The sequence below is a fragment of the Arctopsyche grandis genome, chromosome 9 (genome assembly GCF_051622035.1).
Source record: "Arctopsyche grandis isolate Sample6627 chromosome 9, ASM5162203v2, whole genome shotgun sequence".
Classification (NCBI taxonomy): Eukaryota; Metazoa; Arthropoda; class Insecta; order Trichoptera; family Hydropsychidae; genus Arctopsyche; species Arctopsyche grandis.
The window spans coordinates 30715819-30728135 of NC_135363.1; the positions used below are offsets into that span (position 1 = coordinate 30715819).

Here is a 12317-nt window from a genome sequence, read left to right on the forward strand (position 1 = left end):
GATTAAAAATAAGCAGAAACAATATTTTTATATAACACTAAATCCCTAAACAATACGACTATTAGAATTATTAAAAAACAAAAATTTGCGCTCTGCTAGAGATAAGTATTTTTTAAACTTTTTATACTTATACTCGTAGTTCATCCAAGAGAATATTCATTCAAATAAATTTTCTACGATAGATATTTGGCATAAGATACTAATAAGTACTAAAAACAATTATTCTGCGAAGTGAAGAGTATTTTTACAAACTAAATGAAAATTTATTATGTATAATTTTATTTCAATATGTATGTAGATATATGTAGGTACATTTCAATTTGCTTCTTTCGCGTGTTTTTATGTAAGTAATATATTTAATGCTTACCCACAAGAAAACCAGCAATATTATGATGACTTAATAGAAAAAAAAGAAACACAAACGCCAAATAAAATAATTAACAATGGCGTAACTAACGACTCAACTAATGTTTTTTAATTGGAATTTCCTCTACAAAAAGTACTAACTTTCAGAAAGACTAATACTGGTCAAGACCGTAAAACGTTGTTTCATTTTCTATTAAGAACGCCATACTATTCTTCGCTTTTTTCCATTAAGTGTGCTAATATTAGCTTTAAACACCCAGCTTTTTCCGGAACTGCCCCGATTTATTACGGAAAATTTATTGAGTAGTAACATTTTTTATGACGCAGATAAGATTGTCGTATACGTAAAAGTATCAAAAGCATTCTTTCAAATGTAATTATACGTATACATATATGGAACGGTATTTTGTTGTGAAATATCATTACATTAGTATTATTTGACAGATTATAATCAATTTTTATCCCACCTGTCAAACGATATAAACCTATTTTAATAACTCAAACAAAATCTCAACCACCATATAATATAGATAAATTGCAAGCTTTCACAAATTCGCGATAGGATATAATCCCACAATTCATTATTTAAACAAAATCGATACTATTTACGCAGCAGACCTCCACCAGTTAGGTTTCCGTATTATGTATATGTAAATATAAATATACAATACATAGATATAATGTACAATACGTATGTACATATATACATATAAATGCAAAATACTTGGTTGCGTCGGCATGGAAGTCAATTTAGGCATTTAACCGTAAATTATGGAGTATTACAAAGGGCCAAAAGGGTTCACCGGTCGTTGTGGGACCGACTAAATCCATCCACGGGCCTCGCTAAGTTGCGAAATCATCAAAAATTCGAATAGTAACTTGTATATGTTGAGTTAAATATATCAAGTTGATGAGTTTTGATGCGTGAACACGTAAAGGTTAAGAATAAAACTATCTCAATAAATTCTGTATTGTACAAAAAACGTTTTTTTTTTCTCAATAATGAAGCAATAAATTATTATATCGCGTTGAAATTACAACGTATTAAATTCTAGTAATTAATGTACAGTTGAAAGACAGTAAACTGGAGTGAATTATGAAAGATTATCATTTGATATTCAGATTTAATCCAATATTTAAACGTGACTTCGAACAATGCGGTCAGGTGGACTTATGATCATGGCGCTCTAAAGGACGTGATATATTCCAGTACACCTAATAAATACACGAACAAACTAAAAGTTATAGGTTATATACTTTTGAATATTATACCATTAATATATAATATAAATAATCGTGATTTTTTCACGGTTGATGCTCGATGGGGTATCAATCGGTTTTAAACTTATCATTAACTCAATAGTCTTTAGGGCTATATAAAGAGTATAGCATTTAAAAAAAATTTCCATTATAAATTGCTGACTGAAATTTCTTAGTGATGACGTTTAACAATTGGTTTCAGAAAAGTGTTTCCTAATATTCTTGAAAGTTCGCTGATTTACAGCACTATTAGGCCGGAGTGAAAAATGTAAATTATGAATTTCCCACAATGGACCTACATTAAATAAAAAAAATCATATATTTTAGATAATGTCTTTAGATTTCAATAAATCCATTTATCTCGATGAAAATTTAGTAACAGTGGGTTTTTCGTATATCTTCTTTTTTTAATAGTTTCAATTTTGTTACTGAAAAAATAAATAAACGCTTATTAGTCACCCATTGTAGCATAAATGGTTCGATAATGATCAATTTAGAATGATTAATGAGAATTAAAAATCGTCGATTTTGCCAGAAACTCCCGTACTATATTGTATATATGTACATTCATACTCGTATTTTACATACATACGGGTCTTCATATTTTGAAATTGGCGTAAGTTCACTTTTTTTCATTTCGAGAAATATTTCGGAAAAGATTAAAAGTAATGTTTTAGTGGCCTGTAATAGGTTTCCGAGATTCTGGACATATCGAATTAAAACAAATTGTAATAAGAATTTGTCAATTAAGTCAAATTGAAATATTGTTTTTGGAACTGAAAATTGGACTTCAAATATAATGAATATAAACTCACATGTACAAAGCGCCAAGCTCACAATGACCATTTGTATCATTATTTTTATCATATTCCCGTAATTATTAAAAAAAAAAGGTTTAAGGTTCCTTGGGTATCCATCTTTATTTTAAGCACACACAACCCCAAAATAATACATGAATTATCTAAAATATAAGCAGTTTTCGTTCCGGCTTACTGTACTGTACCATGCTTTGGTACAGTAAAAAATTTCTTAGATGCTTTCATATGAAGAAATATAAATATTACCCCTATATTTCCCACTGCCTTTTTACAAGGTATACTCACTATCTTCGAGAAGAATTATTGCCATTTCCAAATATTTCTTTGGAGTATTAAAGGGAAGAATTGATAAATTTTCGGCGCCTGAATGCGATAGAACTTTGCGTCATCATTTTCTTTTCCAACCTATTCCTGCGAAAACGTCTGCTTTCAATAACTCGTCTCTTGTAAAGGCTATCCGGTTCCTTAATGTGATTGATGGGCATTTGGACCTGTTCAATTGTCATGTTGATGAGCAGGTTAGTTTATTGAGACTCGACACGAGACTATTTGAATGAATGGATGATTGAAATTTTTATTGTTTTTATTTTGTTATTTTCTTTCTTTTGTTATGTAAAACTGGTGTGACACTTTGGGGCAACCTATCAGGTCACACTGGTCATTTCATTGTTATTGTTATTATAATTATAAATAAGTGTACATACATATGTACAATATATACTCAAATGATTCAGAGGAGGTTATATAAAAGACATATTTGAATGGTGTACATAAAAAAATATTTGGGTCATTAAACTTTTTTAAATATAAAATATGTTTACTTACTTTTCTCTCTGGAATTTGAGCGTGTGGACGATCTGAGGTGACTTTTGCCTGAAGTTCCATAAGTGCAGGCAATCGTCAGCTGTGGCCGTGACCAGTGCACCTTCGTTGACCAGGAATTGCACGTGGGTCACGGCTTCTCCACCTGGTGCTGCTTCGTGACGTACGTGTGCGTCTACGCCAGGCCTTCCCAAACTGTATTACAATGAATTTGTCAAGGAAAATACATATTTTTCAATCAAATGTAACCATTCGCCAGCTCTAAGACTGTTCGAAAATTCGGAATATTACAATCGTGTCAGACGAAAACAATGAAAACTTGCCTTATTCCGCTTTCACAAGAAACGGTAAATATACATGTAAATAAACGGCAGATGAAAATTGTCAAGAATCACCGTAAAGTAAATTACGCTGTGAGGAAAGCCTTCGTTCAACGTTTCGCGACTCGCAGAAAAGGAAAGTTTCGAAATTAACAAAATATTTATTACAACCGAGAAAGGAAACAATGAAAAATTAAAAGCGTAACTTGATCCGCAAACTTTTCATTTCAAAGGTTTAAATTTTCGTCGTTAAAGTAATAAAACTTGAAATATTATACGCTCGGTTATTACTGCATAGTATTTGTACAGAATACTGACTTAAGTATCGAGTTCTGGGTTGTATAAGTACAATAAACTCATTTCGACGACTATTAAATAAATTGAAATAACCTCATATATTCACAAAGCTATAAGCGTATTGTATGTATACAATCATACATAAATATATCCAAGCCTTTATTCTATAAATTCTATTTAAAAATTATGTCATTTTAAAAAAATTCTCTAGAAAAATCAACAATGGTTGAGTTATATAATGTATTTATTAAAATATTGACTCAAATAAGCAATGCATTACACATAAATTCCATTACACGCAATTTATATTCGCAATATCACAATTTTGAGTGTTCAAATATTATATTACTTGAACATTTGAAAGGCAAACTATCAAGATGTAATTTCAGATTCTCGGAATAAGACGTATGTGCTAATATATACATATATACGAATATATGTAGACTTCAGAACCAAGTAAGATATTATTCGGAATTTGAAGGGAATTTGCGCTGCCCGTCTCAGAACATACATATTGTATTCTGAATAAGCGACAAGTCAATTTTCTAGATAATGTCACACGTACAATAAATCATTATGTATGAGACTATGTTAGGAATTTGAATATATTTTTTATTGAATTACAACAAGGCCTTTTAGTTCATCATAATTAATTATATTGTCTAAGATTTCGGAATATATAAATAGTAAATCTAAAAAAACACTCAAATAAAGACAGTCGCTACAATTTCCTTGAATAAAACACACATTTTATGAGTGTTTGGAAATCTTTATGATACTTGAAAGTTTGATTTATGGAAATTATACGCTGAACATTATAACGATAATATGGCTTTAGTTATAGGCAATCAACCTACATATTTCACAATAAAAATGGATCAATGGCATTTATGGCAGCTCGAATATTGTCTTTTTATTAAGTATTTTTGAATTATATATACCCAAGTATGCCCTTCACTTTTCAAATAACTGTAAATAAAATAATTCAAATGAGTGGAATCGCATGTTCTTGAGATTTATTGACCGCGATGTCTTTTCCGGGAATGATACGATCATTGGATTTCAATTGTTTGATGACTTGTATGAGATATCGAAACTATGTATAGCTAATTCATTCAATTTAGGCCAAGAACAGTTCAATAATTGCATTGGCGCGAATTCAGAAGATATGAAGGACATTGTGTCTCACGTATAATTTATATACCTAAATGAATCTTCGAGACACATAAAATATGCATTTTATTAAAAAAAACTTCTATATATTATATAATAGCAGTTGAAGCATCTTATATAAAAAAAAAAACTGTAGGAATATGATCTCAGTAAGGCGAACTATTGTACACGGGTATTGAACAATGCGCACAAAGCCACACGCAGGATTAAAAACGAGGGACGACTTTGTGACCTAGAAGGGGAATAAAAGGGACTGTCTCGTGTCACCGGACCTCCTAAGGGTCAAAAGAGGGTGGGTGTCGTCTCCACAACCCCATTTTCATATTGCTCATCAAGTATTACACAAAGGGGAGAGCCTAATTGTGCGCGGCCGCAATAACGAGATCAGGAGGCTGGCTCGGTAATACAACACAACGCGGTTCGAATGCGACAACAAAGAGAATATTCAACAGGACATAGACCTGTTATATGGGGGTGGGTTTAAATACCATCCACCCCTCTCAATATCCGCCAGCTCTGTATTAAAGCGACACTGAAACCGCACAGCCGCAACCGTTCTGCGAAAATTAATAATGCCGCGTAAGGTTGACTTTGATACGGTATCGATTGGTTTCAGTATAAGTTTGGTGATGTTTTAACCCTTCGGTTGCAGGGGTTTGACTTTGGGATTTCGTGAGCTTTGGGCTCTTTGAGAATTTCCGTGCTGAAATTCGCAAAATAAAAATTTGCATACTTTTGCGAGCTTTCGCAAAACGGGTATATTCAACGGGTAGTGTTGACTTATTTTATTTTTAGTAGATTGTAAGCATTTGGTATTTAAAATGTGATATTTATCATTTAAACAAATATTCAAAGATTTAAGGACACTTAAGTATTAGGTAAAAATGCAAAATTATTAAAACGATGAAAGTAAGGATTGAATTACATGATATTTAAGAAAAGAAAAATATTACAAATACGTACGTAGGCATTAAATATACATATATTAAAGATCCGATTCCAATTCCTGATAAAATTTGGCTATGACTAATATTAATTGTTTTCATCTTTAAAAAAGTCAAAATATTAATAATTTGTTTACACAAATTATAATTATAATGCTATTTAAGAAAGCATTATTGAAGTAGAGTCAGAATCTTTTTTTAGACATTGAATATATTGAAAATATGTACTTAATATGATTTTTTTACACTGGTTTGAAATATTCAAATGAGAAATTTTGCAAACAAAATTTAAAGCAAAAACTATCTTGAAATCAAAATTGAGTCCCAATTTAAACAAATAATGGGAATTATTTATTCAAAGTTCAAGTTTAAGAATTTATTATTTAAAGATTTGTCTTTAATTCATTAAAAATATATATATGTATGTACATATATTTTGTTACTATTTTTTTTTTATTGAATATTGTTTACATGTTTCTGGCAATAGTGGCGCTTTAGGGCAACCTGTAAAGTCACTATGTTCTAAATTTTATTTGAAATAATTGAATATAAGATACTATAAGACAAAATTTAAACATAGTTTTGAGACTACATACACATACGAAATTTTTAATAATAATAAAATAGTATAGTGTTAACGAGAATTCAAAATCGTCAATTTTGCTAGAAACTCCCGTACTATGTTATATGAGACATTATATTTGAAATTGACGCTTATTAAGCTTAGCCCACTTATCTTCATTTCGAGAAATATCTTGAAAAACATTAAATATAATGTTTTGAATTTATCAATATTTAAAATTGTGGCCTGTAATACGTTTATTCTGCTTTTCCGAGATTCTGGACATATCGAATTAAAATAAGTGATAAAAAATTGTGAATTAAGTCAAACAGAAATAGTGTTTTTGGAACTGAAAATTGCACTATCGTCGCTTTTAAATATACTTATCACATCGCGTCGTCTCGCTCCAGTATGCACGTACCCACACTATCGAAATGAACCTTCTGCAGACCACTCCCAACGACAGCGGCAGATATTTCACAAAATTAAATTCGAAGATCTCCAGCCTCGAACGGCGTATTATTTTTCGGGACGAGAGGGCCCTCCGGGTATCCGGCCGAGTATCAGACGAGATATTCAAAAGTTGCGCATTTCACGCTCGAAGGGACAAAGTATCCTTTGTTCGTCGGGTCGATCTCGAGTTTATATCATCAACAACAAAACGGTATGACGAAGTTCTCCCGAAACCCACCCGATAGACGAAACTTCAGCAAAGGGGCATTATTTACAGGTGCGGCTCGGCTTTTCGCGTCAAATAATCTGGAACGCTGACAGACGCCGTTGAATAAATCAGCGGTCAAATTGGACGTGTGTGTATTGTAGCTCGTAACCTTTTCACTGTTATAATAATGACGATGTTAAGTTTTAGTCGGCGACGTCTGCAGTTGAAGTGTTATCGGGGTTGTTGAGTGTGGAGGAGACGAAAGTTTTGTATGTGGACTGGTTGCGGTATGGTCGTCAAGTTGTTCGCCGACTCGTGTATGAAATTATTCAAAGTACATACATATAATATGTAAATACATATGTACATACATAGTGTGGAGGAATTGCTTTCAGATGCTGTAGCCAGTCTTGGAAAGAGCGGGTGAATACTTCTCTTAGAATAGTCTCAAACGTATCTTGCATTGAATACTATAAGTTATATTGGATGCTTCAAGTGGCTAGTTATAACTATACTTCACACTAATATGACATGCGATTCGAAACATACATACATATATTTCGTTAACTAATATTCATTCTTTGTTAGTACGTGTCGTCGCCACGATTAGTGATTCTGATTTATCTATGATTTTCATTTCTCAAAAAATAAGAACTCTCAATTTAATTTCTCGAGAATTCTCAAGAAATTTTGATAAATGAAAAGATGTATGTATATAACACAGTAAAGTATCGTTTATTCGACATTATTGGAGTGTAATTTTGTATTGCATTCTGCCGATTCCCACGCCTTATTTCTTCTTATCGGAGAGGTTTCTATAATCACCAAAGCAAACATGACACCAACAGTCGAGTAGAGTAATAGAAATCAATAGTAATATAGAAAAATGACGGTAAATGCATTCAGAGGATAATTGAGGGTAGTTAGAAGATATTGTTTGCGTATTTCTAAAGATTGACGCATTTGCAATGTCCAGGTCAAAATTAGATAAAGATCAATTCAGAAAGTAGTCGAAATAAGATAGGAAAAGAACATAAGATAAGACACGTTGGAAAGTTAGAAATTTGTTAACAATTTTTCATCATTCACAGATCACTTATTAAAATCTTCTAAGAAGTATGCACATTAGGTATAATCCCGCCCTTTCAAATTCCGCTTTATAAAAGACAGTGGTTGTAAACTTTTTGAAAATATTTTTGTATAATAAAAAATGTTGTATAAAATTTCTCGAGAAATGATAAAATTACTCAAGAAATGAAAATTCACAATTTGGCATTTTATTCGAGAAATTCTCAAGAAGGAACACTAGCCGCGATATTTATCAACTATCCATAAATCATTTTTGAACCCGATATCATCCTCCAGTACCACGAACTAGCATTATCAATTAATCTATTGAGTGGCAAGCTTCGCTCGTATGTGATTTATCGCATTTAATGAGCTTTCGTCCGGTCCTTATATGACATATTTGATATTTCGCCAGTTTTAGGCAACTGTCTCATATGTCAAGGGATGAAACCCAGAGATAGGAGTGGGGCTTCCAAATGTCACGTAACCAGCAAGGTATTAAAAGGCGACTATGCAAAATTTGGTTCAAATCGTTTGAACGGTTCAGAATTGGACGTGGAACAAATAAACAAAATTTAAATATATTTTATTTCAAGTGATATTTAATGGAAGTGGATATAAAATTAAAATATTTATAGATAAGGGGGTTATATTTAATAATATGCATTTTTTGATCACAAAAAATCAAATTCTAAAGGTTAAACGAGATTTTTTTTTTATAGTATGATACAGATTAACAACATTGAACAAGTTAAAATTTTTATAATAAGTTTTTTTCACAATAAGATTATTATACAACATGTTAAGCGTCAAAAAACTGCTGTGTCAACAAGTTCATTATAATTTGCGCATTTCAGGCACATTTTACTAAAGCGGTAATATTAAAATTTACATATTACAATAAGCATACTCATCCATGCACACAGAATTCTCATTCCAGAATGAATTTACAAATGAAATGTGTAATGACCCGTACACATAAAAAATTAGAATGTGACCAACCCATGACTTCATTTAGGGAATATAGGAACAGTCAAAAAAATAAAATTCGATAATAACGACGATGAGAACGTTCTAGTTTGAGCGCTAATGTAGGGAATCACACATTTCGGATTTTCACTAAGCCAAAAGTTCTACTACCGGTTATAGGATTTTGTTCAAATTTTTTTAATTACTTAATAATACTATAAATATTATATGTATAAAAAATCGAAAAGATAGAAATGATTTAAAGGGTTAAAATAAAATAATGAAATATTAAAAAAATATATATATACTACTTCCGGTTTACGAACTCTAGCCAAAACCTTTCAGCTCGGTACATTTAGTTGTGTGGAAAAAATCGTGTGGTCACAACTTTGTTTAATTTTAATGAGAAAAAAATCCTACTTATGTACGTTTATTGAATTTGTAGATTTTTTTATTTACATTATACTGATATTGGAACATGTAGAATCTTCAGCTTTTATAAATTATACATATGTATAAAAAGCACAACGAATTCATACATGATTGGAGACACACACACACACACCCCAAAAGAAGTTTTAAAATTCACGATATTTACCAGTTTAAAACTCGTATGTGTATATTAAAAAGTATGCAATCAGAAGTCTTCATTAATTTATACATGGTCGATTCGTAGGGAATTTGCGTTTGATACGCGCATGCAAATAATTTCGACAGACAAAGGGGAAATATAGGGGAGGAGGGGGTTGGTCATCACCCCGAACTCCCCTGAACAAAGACCCACGAGACTGACTAACAAAACAACGGTTAAAAGCGTTTCCAAGAATGCGGGACCAAATTACGGATCTGGGAATATGGTCCAGGTTTTCGGCGAATGCGACCCAATTAGCGCGTCGTATATAAAATTGAAACAATCCAAAATGTATGTAAATTACATTACATTGAAGTCCCTCGATGATAGTTTATGCGGAAACTCGATTTGTGTTAGCGAATTCGATTACGCAAACGATGATAGACGAGATGAAAGTTTGTTAATTAAATTTAAAATACCATTTTTCGCATAGATTTGACGAGACGATGCCAAGTTAGTGTATGATGAATGAGTCTGTTATAATACATATATTATATTATCGAACAAATGTAATTTTAAATCGATGCATTTATTATTATTGTATTATATTCAATTTGCAAACAAAGAAGAAGTCCAAAATTTACTTAAATCTTAGCAGCAAAGCTTGTGAAAGTTCAAAAGTTGGACGTTGAGATTACAGTGTGTAAGTTAATTAAACAATGTATAAGACTTTGTTCTGTGTGCTCTGTAAGTATTATAACAATAATAGTAATGCATAAAAATTTTAACAAACATAATTCGGAATACTTAAATATGCGACTGGAGTATTTGGAAAGACAGAACTAATTTGAAATGCAATTTATTCGGGACAAGTGTAATTAGAACGAGTTGCAAGAACCGTTCCGTTAATTAGATATAATTCAAAATCTAATCCAATTTAAGCAATCTAATATAATTAAAATACTTCCACTCGTAGAATGGACAATGATTCAATTTATTTGTATGATGCAATACAATATATGGATAAATAGAGCAAAATAATTAAACAAATATACGAATATATTTATGTTTCAATATATGTATGTATCATGCTTACGCAAGATTTTTACTTATTTGATAGTGAAAATAAAAATCAAAAACTATATGTAAATAAAAATGGACACGATGTTTGCATGTATGTATGTATGTGCGGTGTATCGACAAGTATGGGAATTAAACAAAAAAAAATACCAAGAGTATACGTTATGCATAGGAATGTAGCGTGACGAGCGATCGTGTCTAGGAAGCGGGGAAGTGGGAGGGGGGTTGGAGCGTCTTAAATGAGCTCCTGATATTGAGCGCCTTATTTGGAATGGGTAGCGTCAGCGTCAGATGCGTTGCACGAGAGCGTGCACACATACACACATACACACATCTACGGAGACACACCTTCATTCATCATTTCGAAATTAATACGCAAGGCCTCCTATAAATTACCTTTAACTATAACTTTATTTTAATTTGTGTATCAATTCATTTCCAAAGCCACCAGTTGAAATCAACGGCCACAACACTAGTCGGTACATAAAACTGGATAGTGACAAAATTGACAGTTCACTTGTAGACCTGTCAGTTTAAAAAACAAATGATAAATCGGACTCAAAATGAATTGATCAAATATAATAATTATAACTATTCCGTCTGTCTGTCTGAGATAACGCTCGCCGTACTTTTTCGTAGTTATTTCGATTCAACATACTTATGTACGTCACAGCTAAACCACCGCCAATACGTATATATATATATATATATATATATATATATATATATATATATATATATATATATATATATATATATATATATATATATATATATATATATATATATATATATATATAGGAGTACAATAACAAAAGAAAAAAACTTCTTTTTACGTTGAAAATTAGTTGAAAATACTAATCTGTTGAAAATTTATTTAATTAATGAATTAATGTTCTATCGGTGTTCTATATTATTTATATGTAGGTAGGTAGATTTTACCATTTTATTCTATTAAATTAAATATATTTAAAAGGTATATAAAAAAATTCGACCGCGTGGGGATCCAACACATGACCGATGATACATTTTTTTAATTTTTTAATTATTTATTAACTTAAAATGCCAACACCCATGCGATGATATGTCATCGGGTACAACACTACATATATAATATAATCTTGAAGTTGAGTCCAATTTAATCAATAATTAGATTTAGTCAACTTATTGTCCTTAATTTAAAAATTGAATAGTAAATTTGAAAAGTATACTGTTGTATTTTATAATATTTTAATTCTGCATCTAATGGGTGTTTATATACATATGTATGTTATAAAATTACATCAAAATCGAGGTTCACCGTCAAAACATCAAATACTTTACTTAAGCGGAAATTTTTGAATAACTTATACAATGCAAACAAGATTATGTAAATCGGGTTGTTTGCAACGTATCAGGCACACATC

At 31.2% G+C, this 12317-nt stretch overlaps 2 protein-coding genes across 2 annotated transcripts in view; both read right to left on the reverse strand.

Moving 5' to 3' along the window:
- Positions 1–12317, reverse strand: part of LOC143917399 (uncharacterized) — a 557584-nt gene that overhangs the window by 135909 nt on the left and 409358 nt on the right. The window lies entirely within an intron of this gene.
- The window catches only part of Tomosyn (syntaxin-binding protein tomosyn), a 325351-nt gene that overhangs the window by 66169 nt on the left and 246865 nt on the right, over positions 1–12317 (reverse strand). Inside the window, exon 3 of the mRNA XM_077438881.1 lies at positions 3270–3461. Coding sequence (XP_077295007.1) covers positions 3270–3461 — 192 coding nt within the window. The remainder of the gene's footprint in view (positions 1–3269; positions 3462–12317) is intronic.